General features: G+C 35.6%; 1 protein-coding gene across 1 annotated transcript; it reads left to right on the forward strand.

Moving 5' to 3' along the window:
- Positions 1–4,302: 4,302 nt before the first annotated feature.
- On the forward strand, positions 4,303–21,449 carry LOC125813321 (protein RRC1-like). Its single transcript, XM_049492816.1, is given in 17 exon segments — positions 4,303–4,583; positions 4,669–4,804; positions 4,948–4,993; positions 9,936–9,996; positions 10,080–10,229; positions 11,165–11,281; positions 11,372–11,537; positions 13,137–13,249; positions 13,712–13,783; positions 16,394–16,615; positions 16,985–17,043; positions 17,373–17,457; positions 17,571–17,708; positions 17,988–18,215; positions 18,218–19,107; positions 19,757–19,923; positions 20,912–21,449. Coding segments are annotated over 17 exon segments (2,940 nt in total). The 5' UTR covers positions 4,303–4,520; the 3' UTR covers positions 21,139–21,449.
- The last annotated feature ends 33 nt before the right edge of the window (positions 21,450–21,482 follow it).

The raw sequence follows: 21,482 nt of genomic DNA on the forward strand, positions 1-21,482 counted from the left end.
GTGTTAATTAAATAATTTAAAAAAAATTATCTAAAATAAGTTTTATATATATATATATATATATATATATATATATATATATATATTTATGTGGTTAAATTAGCTAATTAAATGTAGAATAGTACCTAATAATTGTTTATATTGATAAATTGTAAGTGTTGACGATTAAATGACTTTAGATTTTTGCTCTAAGAAATTATAGGAAAAACTTTTTAATTAGAAAAACATTTCTATCATATCTATAAACTCTTCCTATAGTTTGAAATAATTACATATTGTCTCACCAATTAATAACTTTAAGTTAGTTACACTTAAATATATGTATTTTTGCTATAAGATACGCTAAAATATGGAGAGAGCCAAGCGAGATAGGTAGAGAGACGAGTTAGATAGGAGAGAGAAAAGCAAGTTTCTGAGATACATGCAAATCTAACTAGATAAAGGGAGAGAGACGAGTGAGAGAGGTGAGTGGTGAGCGATATAGGAGAGAGGCAAGAGAAGATAGAGTCAGATACATGTGAATCCACTTGAATACAATGTATCTAGAACAAATTACACTTATATTTGACCACATGTATCTAAGTTACACATAATTGGACGTATCTGGACGTGTCAGATACATGTATCAGAATTGGTAAAATTGTAAACTAGTGTGAATATAAGTAATTAGCTCTTAAACTAGTGAGATTTTTATAAGTTACCCTAAATTATATATATTTATATGGCAGTTGATCATATCTTTTTCCTCGAAAACCTAATGTGAGAGGGGTCATTGCGATGTTCATAACTTAAGTATTTTTCTTAATCGAACAACGATTTTTTGCTCAATACAATTACAATTTTTTTACAAATATCAATGGCACATTCAAAGTAAATAAACTATAACTAAAGAAAAATAAATTTAAAACTAAAGGGCTTAATTAAAGTGAGTCCTGTCATTTTTTTTAAAATGTGCATTAATTAAATTAAAGTAAGACAATATATATTTTTTATTATAAATATTCTTGTTGAAGCAGGTACATCAACAATTGTCTGCTTAAACCTCAAGTCCAAGTTATAATAAGAGAATATACTTTATATTATTTCTTAATAGTCCCACTTTTGAGTATATATCTATATTTTGAATTGAAAGTTACAATGGATTAATATGATCAGGATCGTACTCAATTATATTTTTTTCGAAAGTAATATAACACATAGTTAGTTAACAAGGTGTAGAATATTAATTTTGTTAATAGTAAGAATGACTATTCATATAGCGGAGGGAAAAATGTGAATAGTTATTGTATAATATGATACATACATTTTTGTTAATATTCCATAATTTATGATCGATTTAACATGATAAGTAGAATTCAGTACAAATTCTTGTTTGTTTGTCATAATTTATGAATAATTGAATAACACGTATAATTTTTATTTATGAGAAAAACTTATGACTAATTGAATAGATATATTCTTTCAGTATTTTTGAAATGTCTCAAATTCCTACTTCATTAGCAAAATTAATTAATTTATATCCAATATTGGGGAAGCAAAAAATTTCTACGCATTTTCTTAGGGAAAATTTCATAAACTGCTATAGTTTATTAGCAATTAACCAAGCACAACTATTGATTCAATAATTATGATTTGTAGCAAAATTTTATTGTCAAGGATCTATATCAATTATATTTATTTGCGCATCTTAGACAGTATGTATTCCAAGCTTGCCAACTGAAAAACGAACTTTCTTAATCCGGCTGGGTGCTTAGTCCTTATCCAAGCCACTTTGAACACCGTTCCTAGTTACATTATGCAATACTTTAGCCTCTTTAAAAAAACTTCAAAACTATTGATAAAATTCAACAAGTTTCTCTCTAGGGTACTATCATTACGAAAAAGATAATGCACCTTGTTAATTGGGGTCAAGTTACCAATTCTAAGTCGAAAGGTGGGCTTGGTATTAGGAGAGTTGTTGCAAAGAGCAATCTCCCTTACCAGCCTTGCTTTGAGACTATTTTCTAATTGAAACCATATATGGGCAAACTGTTTACTCCAAAAATATGGTTCTTGCACCAACTTATCAAATTGCTCTTTTATCTGGAAAAATGTGAAAGAGGGCTGAGACATCTACAAGTAAGGTATTTTTCTGGAACCTGGTTAATGGTCAAAGTATTAACATGTGGGATTTTAATTGGATTCCCCTTAATAATAATCTTAGATCCTTAATTTATGATCCCATCAATAAGACCGACCTTACCAAGAAGGTTAGTGATATTTTTACCAATTATACTTGAATTCTCGACGATACTTCAGTTGTGCTCCTCGATGATATTACTGATAGTATTATGTCAGTTGTTCGCACCAATGGCCTTAATAACTCTGATTTCCCCTCCCATGCTCTTAATACCAATGGTACTTTCTCCACTTCCTCGGCTTATAAAATTATCCTTCCACACCACGAGACCCTGAAAGAGTGCAATTGGATTTGAAAAACCCATACACTTGGGAAAATAAAAAATTTCCTTTGAAAATGGCATCACAACCGCCTGCCGACTTACTCTCTCCTTCATCGAATTAATATTGCCCCTTCAAATACTTGTAAAAGTTGTGGCCAGGAGGAAGAAATTGTCAAGCATGGTTTTCTCAATTGCCCCGTTGCTTTAACCTTTTGGTCATCACTCAATATCGACTCTCCTTCCCCAGGTCCTCTTCGGCATACCCGACTCAAAGATAGGAACCCTATCTTGGAAAATCCCCTTCTCGCTTGGGAATCTTCTATCATTTCGCCTTTTGATATATCTGCTTTAGCTGTAATCGAAATTTTTTCAATAATTTCTCTAGACCTATCCACATCCCTAATATGATATCCAGAGTTTTCGAATTTATGTACTCAATTGAGTCTAAAAAAATAAACAATAGTAGTACTCAATATCATGATTAAATGGTACCCACCTAATGATGATGACATCAAATTCAATCTTGATGGAGCTTTTATGCCCAAATCAATTTATAATAGTATATGTGGCGTTTTCAGAAACAACAAAAACACTTGAATTGATGATTTTTATAAGTGCAGTATGGGTATAAACCACACCCATATGGAGTTGCAAGCTCTCCACCAAGGCCTGTTACTGGCAATTAAGCACAACCTTAAGACTAAAACGGATGCGACTCAGGTGATTAAATGTTTGACTCTCCCCCGCCCTTATTTATTAATATTGTTAATGAATGCATGTCTGCTTTGATGAGACTAGGGAATCCCCGAATTCGACATAACTATCGTGAAGGGAATAATGTGGCTCACATATTAGCAACTGGAGGTCCCAAAAGAGCCACTACAAATGAATTGACGTTTTATGAAACCTCTACCATGGTAAAAAGCAGTTATGTGACATGACTCCCTTGGAGAATATATAATTGTTTATCAAGTTGTACTAATCTAGCAACAATGGTAATCTAAGTATTTTGAATTCCAATAGCCATTAGTATGGCCCCTGATGGAGAGAGAACGATCCCAAATCATCACCTAGCTAACCTAGATGCTAATATCCTTGATCGCCAAGTAGCAGATGGTGCAAGCACTTTCTATGTAACAACTACTTAGTTTTTTATATGAAGAAACCCTTTTCAACCAAAATAAAATAAAATCAAATCATATGACGATGCATGTGTTGCACATCCATGAGCCATTGGAGATAGATGAGGTTTGACTATCAAATTATCAAATTGAATGAGATAATTAGGTCAATGCAAAGTTTAAGTGTACACCGAATAAAACTTAACAAATTTAGGGTGTTAAGATATATTCTTAAGACTTCACCTGATTGATTATGCTAAATAAAATCTTATTTTTTACTTGTATAATATATTATAACACTTTTAATTATAAAAATAAGTTTAAATCATCAATATAATAATGATAACTATGTTTTAGAAGACATTCAAAGTTACAAATTAAAATCTTTATTAAATAGATCTAATTGATTCGAGCTTGAATGTTTAAGAAGACACTAAAAAATCGAAGACAGTCTTACAAAACTAATGCTAAAACAAGAATAATTTAAATTGAAGCAAATTATACAAATTAAGTTGTAAAAAATAAATACAATTTAATTTACTATGACTTTTAATTATAATCACATCAATCGTATTTTATTAAAATATTAAATTTTTGAAAATACATGCATAAAACATTTACGGATGAAAGATGACATATGTTCCGTAGAATTAATCAAGGTGGGCGAAATCCGATCCAATCATCATAAAAAAAACCAAAAAAGCAAAAACAAAAATCATTTTGAGGACTTTTTTTTTTTTTTGGGGCCTAAAGCCACTAGGGTTGAGCCGTTCTTCTGGTGAAGAACCCTTGTGGCTAGTAGAAACTTTGGAAGAACAAATCTCATCAAAGAAAAACTCTGGAAGAACAAAAGGAGTGCCGTTCAAGTTAATTGTTGGAATAATACTTTCTTCTTGATGTTTTTCTGAACCGAAACCCAAATTTCTGCTTTCCAATTGAAGTAGTATCTGGTGAGAAGATGAGTGCTCGGAAGAAGACCCCTTTCCAGAAGCATAGAGAAGAGGAAGAGGCAAAGAAAAAGGTATGAGCTTTAGCAATTTTAGTTTTATGTGGAAATGGGCGATTTCCCATTTAGCTCACTATGTATGTCTTGTATTGGCTGGCAGAGGGCAGAGGATGAAACAGCTCGTCTGTATCAAGAGTTTGTGGAATCGTTCCAAGCGGACAATACACCAGGTTCCAAGGCATTTGTTAGAGGGGGAACCATCAATCCAAATGATAAATTGAAGATGGATTCTCAAGGTCCGTTCGTTGCAAGAATCTATATATGTTTGATATTTGTGATTCTTGTTTTATTAATTCTTACAAATAAAATATGACTTTTTTTTATTACATGAACAAATTATTAAACATATGGACCTTTTCTATTCATTCGAGGATGGCAGGTGGAAATTCTAAAGATGAGGGGTCAGGTTTAAAGAAGGGAAGTAGGTAAACTAATGCTTTTGATTGACCATGTTGCAATGTTACTGTAATTTAGGATACTGAATACCAAGTTTCTCATGATGATCATCACTGTTCTTATTAGGCTTTTATATGTTTCCAGGTTGTTTTGTGTCAGTTAGTCTCTTTAGATATTTGATTTCAGTCTTCCTTTGACTTACCTTCAAATGATAATTATGTTGGTACTATGTGTATATGGAGAGGGAGCTTGGTGCCTCCATTATCTGCTATAGGGCAATATCTTATGAAAAAGTCAATTATAGATTGGGGTCACTAAATTTTCCTTGAAATACTGCATTAGGAGTTTGATCACACTGGAAATTTCCATACGAATAATTTCAACAAAATTTTGATGATCATCTTTCTATTTTTTCTTTTAGAACTATTCAACCTCCGATACAAATAGATACCTTTGTTGTATTTCATCTCTTCAACAAGTTTAGTATTAAGCATAACAACCCTATTGTTCAAGTGTCAGTATAAAAACATTTTGTCAATTGAGGAAGGTATACGTGCTTTTGCGGGTCTTAGTGTAACTGGTTTGTTTAAGTTGCCAGTTTCAAAAATAAATAAATGTGTAACTGTTTTTTCTTGATATAGACTTAATTCAGCTTGTTACTACCTTTTTGGAGATCTCCAACATACCTTAATGTGGAGGAATACAATATTACTAGTTTTTTTTAATAAAAAGAAACAATAACATCTCCAATGCTATCTTAAAATGATGTTGTTACCCCCAAGGCCTAGCTCGAGTGGCAAAAGGTGGAGGATTTGTGACTTAGGTCGCAGGTTCAAGCCCCACACCATGCAAAGCGAAGTCCAATATTTAAGTGGAGAAGGGTAGAGGGGCGGACCCATTATCCACCGAGTTTAGAAGGCTGTGATTGGTCCAAAGGGCGGCGGTTCACAGACGGATTTCTCGGTTATCAAAAAAAAAGAAGAAGAGCCGAATGATGATTACATGAAATAATTCTACAAGTCTTTATACTTTGAAACCCAATATCGGAGACCAAATTGGGGGATGAGGAATTGCATGTCCATGTCTAGATTGAGAGGAAAGCGAATTACTCCAAAGAGCTTTTGAAGAGAGTAATAGTGGAAGCAATAAGGGCACCTGCGGGAGATAAGGCATTAGGCTGGACGATGATCAAGGAAGTAGTAATGATAGCTCGAGATCTCTTTCACGAGCGTGAATATTTTGTTAAGTGTGTAAATTCCACTTATAGTGCATTGATTGACAAATAGTTCAGTGTGAAAGAGTTGAAAGATTAGGCCAATTAGTCTAATTAGGAGCATTTACAAAGTTATAGGAAAGTTGTTGGCGTCAAGACTAAAACAAGTAATTAGGAAGCTGGTGGATATGAACAAGATGACTTTCTTCAAAGAAAGTCAAATAAAAGATGTACTACTAATAGCGAATGAGGCTTTGGATCTAGAAGAAGACAAAGAGGATCAAGGTTTATTTAAGTTAGACAGACAGAAAGTCTATAATCATGTTAATTGGGATTTCCTGATGGACTATTAGAAAACATGGGTTTCAAATATAAATGGAGAAAGTGGATAAAATTTTGTATATCAACAGTAAGATTCTCTTATCTTGATAAATGAGACGTCTGTTAGAGTTTTCTCAGGGCTCTAAGGTAAGGTGACCCTCTATCTCCCCAGTGTTTTGAAGAGTGTGAATCGAGAAAAAGATCAATGCCTTTGCTTCATTGAAGTGAAACACAATTAAAAGAAAAACGACCAAAATAAATAGAGACTATATTTACAAACAAAAGTTCAAATTTAAAACTAAAAAGTAGATATGACCAAATCCTCCACAGACCATAGGACAAACAAAATCAAAGCTATTAATGGGTCAACATCTAATTCTGATTCTTCTATTTCTACAAGGTTGTCAAAATATTGTATTATTCTATTATCATTATATTGATCATCATCTTCTTCAACTCCATCATCACTTTCAACTTCATCTACTAGGGATAAACTTGTAGCTAGTTATTTTCTTCTCTTATCTAAGCTTGAGTTATTCCCCCTTAAACCATAATGGTTCTCCCCAACTCCACTTGCCTCCACAAGTACAACAACACCCTAAGTGAAATTAGAATCTCCCTAAAAAATTGCTTCATCTTTATGATTTTGAGGGACTCGTGTTAACCATTCATTAGCATCATCAATACTGTCCAAAAGAATTGGATTAATTACATTACAAGTGTTATAATGACGACTCAATGTTCTATTGTATTTTATGAACACTAGCTTGTTAAGGTACTTTAGGGTTAGTGTATTCCTCTTCTTGGTATGAATCTGCAGATAAGTTGTGGAGATAATTTAATTATCCTAATATACTAAATCTTTCTTCTTAGTTCTTACCTGTTTAAACATGCTCCAGTTCTCCTCACATCCAGATGAACTAAAAGTTAGACTTAGAACTTTGATGGAGAGCTTTTGTAACTCTAGAGTCCGTGCAACTTAGCTTGTAAGTACTAATCTTATGCGCTATTGTATCTTGCACATCTTTATCGGTGACCCACTTACCAACACAACCATGGAATCCCTTCCACACTTTTTTTCGTGTAAATCCTTCTTATAGTTATCATAATAGTGATGGGCTCAAGACTTCGGGGTGGCCCAGTGGTTTGGGCTTGGGACTTCCATGTTGGAGGTCTCAAATTTGAAATCCCTTGCCAACGAAAGCTAGGGGTTTGCCTTCTAGGTCGAGCTCGTCGCACCGGGCTTGCTTAGTGCGGGTTACCTCTCCTGTGTGGTTTGCGAGCTATTGCATAGGAGCGGGTTTTACCCTGTGCTCACCCAAAGGGTAGAGGCTGCGGGTTTCCCTTGTCATAAAAATAAAAAAAATAAATAAATAAAAAATGATAGCGATGGGCTCAAATATTCACAGCTGCATGCAAAGGTTTATGAAGTTGATCCAATCACCTTTTATCAATGATCTCAAATACCTTTACATATTTTTGCTTGTCAAGAAGTGACGCTTGAGTAGCCTCCTTGCCCTATCTGTAGCTTTATAAAGATAGCCCATTGGTGGTTTTTGCTCTCCATCCACCAAACAAAGTATTTTAATCAAGGGACCACCAATTTTAAGAGTATAAAAAGCATTACTCCAATAAGAAATAGTTATGCGTGCAACTTCTTTCCCCATAACTTTTTTTGCTAACTTATTCTTCTTCTTAAATGAACAAGCTTCTCAAATTGTCCTTTTGCATGTGCATACTATGCAAAGGTCAAGAAAACAACAACAAATATAGTCTTGCCTGGTTTCACCAAGTTCTTTTGTTTTGTGGATATCCTCATATTTAATAACAAAGGCCTTTGAGCAATGTAAAAATGTACCCTGTAGAGAAGGTTTTCTTTTTTTTTGAAAATATTCCCGAACATCAAATATATACCATGAGCTGCACATGGAGTCTGATATATGAACGAGAACATTCTCTTCAACATATCACCTGCTTTAACATTTTCATGTGTGTTGTTTGTAACAACTTGAACAACTTTCTTTTCTCTGACCTTCTCTATAGTGTTCTGAAACAAAGAGAACGTTTTGGTGGAATCAGTGGACGAGTCACTCATATCAATGGATTCAAGAAATAAGCTTCCTTTTGGATAATTCACCAGCACATTGAAAATCATTTTTCCAGCTTTTGCCGTCCACTTACCTGTCATAATAGAACATCCAAACTTGTTCCATTCTACCCGATGCCTTCTCCACAATTGTTTTGTCTTTTTCCACTTCTTTAATCTTTAGTTAGATAAGGACCTCTAACTTCATGAGAAGTGGGGGGATTCATTCGTAGATCAAATTGGTCTAAGGCCTCAATGAAGGCTCCAAAAGTGTCTGTATAATTGACACAATTAAGGGGGAGCCTGTATAATTGACACAATTAAGGGGGAGCCCTGCATTGTACACCCACCGTGGAAAAGCCGCTACTGCACGATCCTTCAAAATATCCATGGCAACATCATGCAAATTTCTATTAGCGCTTTTCCGTGCCCCATATCTAGGGTTCTGCAGTAAGTAACAATCTAAAGGATCTTTCCTGCCGGTTGATCCACAACTTGAAGAGACTGTCTTTGCAGAAAGCGATAAATCAACAGCTTCACCTTCTTCCATTTCATCATCATCAACACCAACTTTACTGACCACTAGGCTGCCACCTGGTTGCGCATATTTCTACTTTCACAGAAATGCATTATGGTCTTTTAAGACTTTATCCCATGGTTCTGTAACCTTGGATTGATGTCCTTTTACACTCAAACTAGTATCAAAATGAGCAAATTAGCATATGAAATCTAGTCCCATTTTGAGTTCATTTCGCTATGATTTGGTCCCTTGTCTGGCTACAAAATGGCCACTTAGTGTAGTATAGCATTCACTGTGTATTTCTTCTGAGAAGGCTAACTAACTACTAAAGTTGGAGGTATTTCCATGTTGTCCTTATTGTTCCCATCGGATCCTGCGGTAGGTTTTGCTATCTACCTAAATACTCAGTGAACAATTTTTTAAAAAATTGTGTAGTGAGGGAAGATAATATATCCCTACATCTGAGAATAGGTTAAAAAACAATAAATTTTCTATGCCCATAAGAAGAAACACAGTGAATTGATTAAAAGAGGTTTTGCTTGTTATTAAATGTGCTGATCACTGGCTTCTTTCTTCTTTAATTGGGGTTATATTGGTGCAAATTAATGTGTTGTTAATGGTTAACTCGTCTTTATTGCTGCTCTGTATAGACAAATAGTACTTACTCATGGGTGGTAATCATGTGGTGCTACTTACGGTTTACTTGTAATATCACGTCTCCTTAATCCTTTATCTCTTACCTTCTTCCCCTTTTAAATTATTGGTCCTGTCACTGTTCAAGGATAAGATTATTGGTAGCAAAGATTCTGGAATGTATCTTGTGAACTGCAGGTATGTGCCTTCTTTCTTACCACCTCCTATGGCAACTAAGGGAAGAGATCATGAAAAGAAGGTTAGTGGGTGTTTGAATTCTCTTTGGTGCAAGAGTTGTAAACTTGTAACTAGTTGATTTCTAAATATGTTGGTTACTTCTAGCAGAAGGAGGACAAGCCGAGAGAAAAAGAGAAGGGCAAGGCTAGGAACATTGATAATTTCATGGAGGAACTGAAACATGAGCAAGAAATGAGGGAAAGGCGTAACCAAGACCGTGAACAGTGGCGTGATCGTCATACTGAAAATTCTGCTGTAAGTGGATTTACGATCTGCAAAGAAAAAATGTTCCGATTATTTGTTTTAATCTTCTGTTTTCTATTCTTGAATTCATGAATCAGATCCGAGAAGATTTGACAAAAGTCATGATAACGTATGTTGTAATAGCTTCTATTTAGAATGAATGCGTTAAAACTTAAGGAGTGTTGGGTGCATTAAAAAAGTTGTAGACAGTTAGTTACATCATGTTCTCTCGATGTTTGGATCTGAATCTTTTGTGGGAACTGGAGAAGTTAAATACATTACTTAGAAGATTGCTTTACCACTTCTAGAGTAGGTACACAAGATATGTTACATGTACACATCTTGTTGTAATTGCTGATGTGCTATGAGTGAGCACGATCAGTTTTCTCTGAAATAGAGCAAAATTTCAACAATTATGAATCTATGATATTATCACATTATCACATTATCACAATTTGTCATACTATTTGCATCTATGATTCATTTCCCTTTCTTAACATCTGGGATCTGAAACATAAAATGATCTTTTCATGCATTCAGGCATTTGGCCATCTTAAGATGAATTTCTTTTATGTTACCCTGTGTGCATCCAAAGATGATTTTCCTTTATGGATATGTTATATGGAGGAAGACAATTACATCTTTGATGATCCTTTCTTTAACTGTATCATTTTCATCCACAAAAATATAAGACTCCTTGCTCTGCTACTCATTGGATCACTAAACAGCCCAAAGGCCTATCCCAGCCCTCTACTATCAGAACATGGCTCAAATGTCTAATTCTGGTCTACACATGAAAATGTTTTAGGAAATGATCATTTGTCAATTTACTTGGAAAAATAGTGATTTAAAATATGTTATGCCTAACCAAATGGAGGTTTGATATGGCATCTTGTTGTGTCATAATGATGATATTTGTATATCCTTTAACCTTACTCTTTCCTCAGCCATCTAGTCGGTTTGATGAACTGCCCGATGACTTTGATCCTAGTGGAAGGCCTGGATCATTTGATGATGGAGACCCACAAACGACAAATCTCTACGTAGGAAATCTATCACCTCAGGTAAGGTTCTTGTTCTTAATTTTGAGATCATTGTTTTTTTGCTTTAGGTGTTTCTTTTGTGTGATACCTATTTATTTTATTTACTTGCAGGTTGATGAGAATTTTCTTTTGCGCACATTTGGGAGATTTGGCCCCATTGCAAGTGTAAAAATAATGTGGCCAAGGACTGAAGAGGAAAGAAGGCGACAGAGGAATTGTGGTTTTGTAGCTTTCATGAATAGAGCTGATGCTCAGGCTGCAAAGGATGAGATGGAAGGTTAGCTTCATCTTCTTGATTTGAATGTAAATTTATTTCTTGATCTGTTCTTTTTTGTCTGATGAGTGTGATTGTCTTGCTCCTCTTTGTAGAGCACTTCTATTGACCCCCCCCCCCCCCCCCCCTTTTTTTTTTTTTCCTTCCCCTCAGACGCTTAGGAATTGTTCATTAGGTTCTTAGTGATTGACCAAGTTGACATTATGTATGTTTTTTTTAAAGTACAGAGTTATAGGATCCTCAATGACAAGTGGTCAGTAGCCTCAAGATGACAGTAAGTAGTTAAATAGGATATATGTCTGTTAAAAAACATACACGCGGAGTTGCCCCCAAGGCTTTGTTCTAGTGGTAAGAGCGCAACGTGTGATGTGTACAGTAGACTCATGTCGCGGGTTCGAACCCTGCCGCAAAAGAAAGACTGGTATTTAAGTGGAGAAGACCCATTCAAATTTCGAACTGTAAAGAAAAAGAAAAGCATACATGTGGAGTCTACAATGCATAAATGTATGAAGCAGAAGAAAGGAGGAAAATTCTGTAGCCAAGGCTGTTATATTCTGTATCAAAACATGCAAACAAATGTTGCTGATCTTATTTGTTCCAGTTGACTGTCTCCATCCTTGTCTTTTTCTTGGATTTCCTCTCCTTGTTCTGGGTCTATTCTGATTCCTTATTTGTTTAGATATACATTTGGTAATAGAAGGATATGCACAAGGAACAAGGTTTTGATCAGTGATTTTACATTCTTTGTTTTGTCGATAGTCTTCTTCACGAAGTAGTCAAAAGAGAACCGCAGAAGTTGAGGTGCGCGCAAGCTGACCCAGACACCACTATTATATATATTAAAAAAGCTAAGCGCTAAAGTTTGTTGGGATTTTAGGTGCAAAGCACAAGTGAAGTATCGACTTTAATGAAAAAGCGCTTGTGAAGAGAGAACTATAAATATATATGTAATATAAGGAAAAAGATCTACAAACACGAACAATGATTATTTGGACTAAAGAATTGAAAAAACTATAATTAAGCAAAATATATGAAGTAAAAATCATGTCCAAAGTTTAAAAACCATTTTATATATCTGATTTAGAAGGAAAAAATGTAGTATAACTTATATGGTTATCTTTCTTGTACTAAATTTATAATATCTAATTGCTGATCACTAAATATTCGTTCAGAACCTTTTTGAACAGTTAATAAAATAGTTTACCAGCTATATTTATAACTAAGTGCTGTCCTGTTTAAGGCAAAGTCATAGTGATGAGGTGTATGTCTTAGCATGTGAGGATTGAGACTAAAACACCACCTAAGTGTGGCAAAGCACGTAACCTGCCTTTTACTGAGCTTCAGGCATAAGCGCCTCAACTGAGCCTTCAATAACTTTGCTTCTTACGTGGTGCCTCCTCTAGTTTCAGCTATGTACTCATTCCATAAGTGTCTTTTCCATGGCCTATGTAAATTATGGCATGAAGTTGGAAATTAATTAGTCGTGAGCATGGGGATGCTAGCATGTGTACTTATTCCGTGTGTACTCGCTCTATTGCTTAATATTCTGTATCTTTTGCAAGAATGTATTTTTGATATCTAAACCATGTTAATATTATCCAGGAGTTATTGTTTATGAATATGAGTTGAAGATTGGGTGGGGTAAATCTGTCTCTCTGCCTTCTCAAGCACTCCCTGCTCCTCCTCCAGGACATATGGCTATCAGGAGTAAGGAGGTTTGTCTATTATTTTTTGAGTACAATGCTCTGTTATATACATGTTAAGAATTTGATAAATGGTTGAGTCGAGGAGTTTGTGTATTAATAATCAATAAGTGATAGAGTGAATGGTTTGATGAGTTATGTATGTTAAAATATTGTACGATCAGTTGAATACATGTTAAAAACAAAGACAATGGGATGAAGCATGTGTTCATGTTGGAATAAGTTGTGTCTTGCATGTTTATTTGTTGATATGATATGTATAGACATCCTGTAGTGGTGTATCTCACCCTTTTCCTTGGAAATGTTTCCCATGTAATAGTCTTCATCAAAAAAATGTTTCCCATGTAATAGCTTCTGTTAAAGCTGTATTTCAGCATGCTTGAGATGCTTTCTATTGTCACCTCCCGGTTTCTCTTTATGATATCAGCTTATGCTCATGTACTTATTCAAGAGGTCTATCTTCTTGGTTTTCAGGGTGCAACTGTTATCTTATCGGGTCCATCAGGTCCTCCAGTTACTACTGTTTCAGGCCAGAATTCTGAGTTGGTATGATGATTAGTTGATCTTTCTATATTTCCTTGTTCATTCTTTCTTTGTTGGGATAATTATCAGATCTCTATAGCTCTTCTTTACCGTGTTATTGAAAGATATCATGATAGTGAAGCAAAATGTTCAGAGTTTAGGTCTATTGGAGTAGATTTGAGAGGGTTCTGTCATCTTCGTTTTAAATTATAATTTTTGCCTTATACTTTATCTATAAAATAGGAATTTTACTTTGTATGTTGTTCTTTGAATAAAAAAGGAGACTGTCTGAAGAGGAAACCCGGACTTTTATTACCTCAAAGAGGACTGATCTGTATTTCCTGTTTGGCAAGAAACATGGAGGAGAGTGTACAAAATAAGTGCAATTTTATAAAGAAGTTGTGTTTAGCTGTGAACAATTCTGTTCTAGGGTGCTATGAGTAGGAAGGATTTTGAGTTTTTGACCAATCTGCCAATTTATGCTCATCATTTTGATTTTTAGGTGAACACATGAATTTTATTTGTACCAAGTCTGAATTTACTTCTTTTAGTTAACAAATTCTCAGTATGCATTTTGAGGCTTGTTTTTAACTCATTTAAACAATTTATGCGGCAAAAAACTCATCAGTGCTGAACGATCTAAATTCCAAGAATCTGTAGATAATTTGTTGGCCTTTTTTTTGTTGCTAATGTTCATGTTATCATTAGGTAGACTAGAAAAAATTATGAGGGACTTACCATGGGAAGAAAAGGGGTGGGGGGGGGGGGGGAGTGAAAGAGTATCATTTCGAAAATTGGATGCAATTAATGGACACAAAATCGGGGGAAGAGGGATACAAAGATTATCAATGTTCAATATGAAATTGTTTGAAAAGCAGTCATGGAGATTTTCCTAGGAAGAATGTATTGATCAGAAACTTGATAACTGTTAAATATGGATTCTTAGAGAATTGATGGTCCTTTGGAGATGTGACAAACTATAATGAAGTTAGTTTGTGGAAGAACAATTTTTTACAGTCTAGGATTCACGATTGGTAATAGCAAGGGTATTCGGTTTTGGGAAGACAAGTGGCGTGCTGGAGCCACTCCAGAGGAAACATTTACTTAAGAGTGGTAACTAACAGGGATGCTATAGTGTTTGACCATCTGCGATGAGAGAGCCAGGAAATCACATGCTTATAAGAAAAGTTTACAGGACTGCAATAGCAGGAGATTGAGAAATTTCTTCGCATTCCATATGAGTGGCCTACAAGAGGTGAAGGGATGATCCCTGGAGTTATTTTTTGGTGTTTATGGACTGAAAGGAACCGTATGTGCTCTGATGGGATCTCAACTCCAAACCACTCTCTCAAAGCTAAATGTTTACCTATGCTATTCAGTTGGGTTAATTTAACCCCTGTATTTAGCACTGAACAATATCTTGACTTTGTTAACTCTAGTCTCTAGTACTAGATTGAAGATTGTAAAGGAGCTAACAACTTTTGCTTAGGCCCTCTGTGAGCCGTTTTGTCTATTCTGTAATTCTTGCTCGATGCTTTTTAATGAAATACCTTCATTAAAAAAAATGAAGTTAGTATGATTGACCTTTTATTGTACGAATGGAAAAATGCCCTTAACATAGTAGATATGGTTCAAAAATGCGGCCTTGCACCTATTGGATCAAATTTGCCCTCCTTTTAACCTATTGGGTCAAAAAACCCCTCCTTCCACTTAATGAGTAAAAAATCCCCTTAACCTATTTGAAATGATACAGATTTGCCCTCCTCCTGCCGAAAAAAATATTTATCAACTATTTAATACTATGTAGTATCCCCGCGCTTCGTGTGGTTTTAAAATATCTTATTAGAATTTATAAAGTATAACATTTTTATAATATCAAATATTTAAAGAATTCTTCTTATCCTTCAATTCGAATAAATTAAGTTTCAGCTTTTAATCTATTTTGCTACTAGCATCTTACTTATATATCTTTTTCTCCTGTTACTTAAAAATTTTTAGTCTTTTAAAACTATTGAGATTTTTGTATAATTTATGTTAAGTTATACTGTATTTGCACTCTATTAAGAAACATCTTAAAAGAAAAAAATCTCAATATTGAAATTCCTCTTTCTCTGTGACTAAGAGCCTGTTTGGATTGGCTTAGAATTAAGCCAATCCAAACAGGTTATATCATATATGTATTCATATAGGGGTCGTTTGGTTTGAAGACATGTTATGCTAAGATTAGTTATACTGAGATTAGTGCCATGATTAGTTATCTTTTGGTTTGTTGTATTAACATGGATTGCATAATTTCTAAGAAGTTGCTTGTTTACAAAAATACAATCTACCTTATTTAGTAGAAAGGGTTTGAGAGGAGTGTTTTAGTCATTTTCATTGTTTATCCCGGGATAACTAATCCTGATAATATTTTCAATAGATATTCTGATAAGTTCAGTTTCAAAAAAATAGATATTCTGATAAGTTGTAGGGCCTTAAGTTAGCTAGAAAAACTTGACTGATATAACAATCGGCCTGTCTTCTGATGCGTCCTTTTGTAAACATGTACCATTCTTGAGTATCTTCAATCTATAATGAAGATGATTATTAAGCACCGTTTTCCTATTTCATCTGATGCTTTTTTTGGTTCTGCAGGTTCTCACTCCAAATGTACCTGATATTATGGTTATTCCACCAGAGGATGATCATCTTCGCCATGTTATTGATACAATGGCTCTGTGTGTTCTCGACGGAGGTTGTGCTTTTGAACAAGCCATAATGGAGCGAGGCCGTGGAAATCCTCTCTTCAGTTTCTTGTTTGAGCTTGGCTCGAAGGAGCATACTTACTACGTTTGGAGGCTCTATTCTTTTGCTCAGGTAATTTGCTGCTGCTGTAAAGTCTGGATGAATGTTACTGCAATTATTTTCTTCCTGTTAAATGGAGTTAATAGTACTCGTGACATAACCCCATCGACCACTTCTACAATCCGCGTGGATACTTCAAACAATGCTTCAATGGCAAATGCCAATAGTTTCATGCAATTGTAACTGACGAGAATTTTGTTCTTGTCAATTATTGTTTCTCTTTCCATGTTATGCAAAGCAATATGACTAATTGTACTTGTGATATAATCAATAAGTGAAATACTTCATTTGATACCCTTTGCAGGAATTTGGACATTTTGTCCTCTCATGCTTTTCTTTCCTCACTAATAAAAATTTCTTTCCTTATTTAAAAAAAAACAGGGAGATACTCTTCAACGATGGAGGACAGTCCCTTTCATCATGATAACTGGTAGTGGGAGGTAATGCATTGTTCCAACTTATATCATCTTTCATTACACATTCCATATTTACCTTTCCTCTTGCTGAAGTATCAGATATTTGATGCATGTGCATGTCATTCATCCTGAATGCAACACTTTTTAAGTCAGTTTCTTAGGAAGCTTCTACCGATATTTCCCTGAGGATATGCTTGCTGTGAAAGAATGAAATCATCAAAATAGAATTTATCATTCAATTTTTGCGAAGGCTGCTGAGTTCTGCAAGGCTTTGATGAAGTCCTGCAGCCTTTTTAGAAGTTCTCCTTGAATATTGTGCTCTTTCTTCAAATATAACAAATTCACATATGCAGGTGGATACCACCCTCTCTACCAACACCGAAAGGAGCTGATCATGAAAAAGAAGCTGGGAGCACATATGCTGCTGGAAGAAGCAGGGTATGCCCTTTTGATTAGCTTTCTGTTCCAAGGCATTTAAGAGTTTGGATTTTGACTTTGAAACTTGAATAAAAGTTTCTTTGTGATTGATGTTTCTACTATACCTTGTTCAGCGAGTGGAGGTTGAACGGACATTGACTGATGCTCAGAGGGATGAATTTGAGGATATGCTCCGTTCATTGACACTAGAAAGAAGTCAAATAAAAGCAGCAATGGGTTTTTCTTTGGACAACGCTGATGCTGCTGGAGAGGTAACTTTAAGCTGGTTTCATGCAGCAGTCGAATAGCTCACTTGTGTATGAAGCTCTTCTTTCATATTTAACCTTTCAGAGGCAAAACTGCTGATTTTGCACTGTGTTGTGTCTATGTTCATAATGCTTCTTGTTGCCCCTTTACACTTGTTTTGGCTGATCTTTTTGTCTTGTAGCATTAAAATAAGGATTTGGCATGATCTGTTACATGTATACTTCGGATGGTTCTCATTAATGAGCATATTCTAACACAGTTGCACTGCTGATTATAATTTGCAGGTTGTTGAAGTTTTGACAGAGTCGTTGACACTTAAGGAAACTCCAATACCAACAAAAGTTTCTAGGCTCATGCTTGTCTCTGATATTCTTCATAATAGTAGTGCTCCTGTGAAGAATGCATCTGCTTATCGCACCAAATTCGAAGCCTCTTTACCAGACATAATGGAAAGCTTCAATGATCTATATCGAAGTATAACAGGGCGAATTACTGCCGAGGCACTTAAAGTAAGCTGTGCCTGTCACCTACATTTGATCTGCACTCGCTACATCTTTTGTATCCTTTTTTTAATGTGTGGTTAATTTTTCCTTACACGTTACAGGAGAGAGTTCTGAAAGTGCTTCAAGTATGGGCTGATTGGTTTTTGTTTTCGGATGCCTATGTCAATGGTTTACGAGCTACCTTTCTCCGAACCGGGAACTCTGGTGTGACCCCCTTCCATTCTCTGTGTGGTGATGCACCTGACGTGGAACAAAGGACCAGCTCTGATGATGCAGGTGATGGCGGCAAAATTAACCCAGATGGTGCTTTGGCAATTGGCAAAGGAGCTGCGATGAAGGAACTGTTGAGCCTTCCACTTACTGAGCTAGAAAGACGATGCAGGCACAATGGTTTATCTATCGTAGGCGGTAGGGAAATGATGGTTGCTCGGTTACTTTATCTGGAAGAAGCTGAAAAGCAGAGGGGTCATGAACTGGATGAAGATTTGAAATTTGCAAGCCATTCAAGTTCTGCTAGGTTCCCCAGTACTCGGAAAGATAGCAACCTTGAGTTGGACAGGATGGCTCCTTCTGAACGGAACAGTCAAGTGGATTATGACGTACAACTCAAACAAAGAGAGTCTGTATCTTCACACCAAACAAATTCTGCTCCACACTATAATTCAATTGACTTTTCCAGTGAGGGCAAAAGTGAGACAATTTTGCCTACATCTAAATGGGCCAGAGAGGATGATGAAAGTGATGATGAACAAAAGAGAAGTTCTAGGGACCTGGGGTTGACATATTCATCTTCTGGAAGTGAGAATGCTGGTGATGGGCTTAGCAAGATCAAGGATGCAGAGCTTACAACGGACACAAGCAATTCAGCATACCCGGAAAGTGGAATGAACGAAGAGTTGAGGTATGGGCAGTTGAGCATTCCTTGTGGGATTATTTCCGAAGATAGGTGTTACTTATTGTCTTGTCATCCATTTAGCTTTCAGTACTTCCCTAGTTCAGGAAGATACTTCCTTGGGTTCTGGAGGATCAACATGAACGACTTCGGAGTGAAATTGTTGTCGGATTAAGCTTCATTTGCTTACAAGCATAGAGATTAGGAACTTAATGAAAATTACTACAATTTACCTGCTAACTTTTGTATCTCAAATCATTGAAGGATAATTTTTTAAAAGTTAGAAACTACTCTAGTTTGATCTGCCAGAAAACAAGAAAGAATTTCATACCTCCCCACCCTCTCAAGGTCAGCAAATGGATGTCTTTTTTCTTCATTATGATTTTAGTAGTTTTCCTGTGGAAAGATACGAGGGTGCACTTTTACGAAATGAAAGACTCTGCATGTTGACTTTCATAATATTCTTAGGATTAGGGATGTTAATATGCCAAGTGTTGGGAGCTTAGGATACTTCCCTATTTCCATACTGCAGATTCTCTTTCTGTTTCAAATTTTTGTGGGATTCTATGCCTCATGCGTGGGATCTGTTGCTTTCAATTTGCTAGCCTCCGTTTTTCTCCTGTTTGGATTTTGATATGGTCCATAACTAATTTATCAGGCAAAAGCTGAGGCGTCTTGAGGTTGCATTGATTGAATATCGTGAATCTCTTGAAGAACAAGGAATAAAAAGTCCGGATGAAATTGAGAGGAAAGTTGAAATCCATCGGCAATGCCTACAATCTGAATATGGTTTATTGAATTTCAGCGAAGATACATCAAAAAAAGGTAAAGCTCTAAATAGTTTGACATGTCCGTGTATTTATTTAAAATTAAATCCAATAGATCAACATTTAGTGCTGTGATTTCCCATTTCGTTGAATAATCAAGAGAAGAAGCTGATAAACAGCAGTAAAGTGTATTTAATTGCATGTGCAGGTCAAATCTTAGCTTTATACTGCTGTATCATACTTCAATCCTATCTTTTTTGTTTACAATGTTTTTTTCCTAGAATTTTTTTGCTTTGATCAGTTCTCAGATCCTTTGTTGATGTATATTTCATTTTATAGTAAAGAATAGCTGAAGCAGTCTGGTTTTATTACTCATATTAATATTTACTGCTTTCAATTTCAAAAAATTAATATTTACTGCTTTAAACAACACTATGAGGACATTCTCTGGATCATAGGTTACTAAGCTGCTTCTTAGGAGACTATATTTTTCCTAAACTGTTTCTGTTAGACGTTAGTACAAGAAATTGTAATGTAACGAGGCGAATAACATATCACACATTTAAGCACTTAGGTGAGGATTTTGCTGTCACAGTATTATGTTTTAGATGCAATGTCCTTTTTAACAAATTTTTTTCTCGGCATCTATAAGATGAATCACTTATTGCTGGATAGAGTTGGTCATCATCATATTTACGCGAAGATTATGTATCTGGTGCTCCAAAGAATTAGGTTTAGTGGTAGCTTGTTGTATGGATTAGGCGCATGTCACGAGCCCGAGCTTTGATGAGACTTAAGTTTGGTGTTCAAGTAGAGAAGGGTAGAGGCGTGGGCCTATATCCACTGAGCATTGTACTATGTGCTAGCTGGTTCTTGGAGATTTCTAGGTTATTGAAAAAGAAAGTAAAAAAGACTTGGATATCTGGTTGAGCAGGATACTGGACAGGCAGCTTTTATTACAACAATAACAATTTTACCTTATGTTATGTTATTGATATTTTTTTTTGTATTCAAATCGTCTCATATTTCTGCTTTCATAAAAACAGGAGGCAGGTCATCTTCGGAGAGGAGAGAGAAAAGAGACGATGCTCGTGAAGCTTCTAGGAAGCGGCAGCGCAGTCGGAGCAGAAGTGGAAGCCCTCAGTGGAAATCTTCCAGCAGAGACCGTGATAGTGATAGGGAAAAGCGTCGTGATAGGGAAAGGAAGAGTGGAAGTAGGGAGAGAGATGATCATGATAGAGACAAATCTAGGGAGAGGAGACGGGCCAGATGAATACATATGCACTGTGCAAAATGACCATAAATACAGAGTAGTTGCACTATCATTCCTCGGTAGAGATGCATTTGAGCATTTTATCTTTGCTGGGTGGCAAGGTTGCACGATGATCCTCAATGGCCCCTGGAAGTAAGGTCCTCTTATTTTGGTACTCGCTATGCTCTGCGCCACACAAAGAAAACAATGTTTCCGTATTCAGCTCTATGGTCTAGCAAATTGTACAATTGCAGAGAATCTCATGAATGGCTGTAACTCCATCTTACTTTATGCTTCAGATTTTTCCTGCATTTGCTAATGCGTTTACTGGAGATTTTGTACCTTCCATCTATATTGGACTTCAG

Source organism: Solanum verrucosum, unplaced genomic scaffold, assembly GCF_900185275.1.
Source record: "Solanum verrucosum unplaced genomic scaffold, falcon-dt-bn FXZP01000189.1, whole genome shotgun sequence".
NCBI lineage: Eukaryota > Viridiplantae > Streptophyta > Magnoliopsida > Solanales > Solanaceae > Solanum > Solanum verrucosum.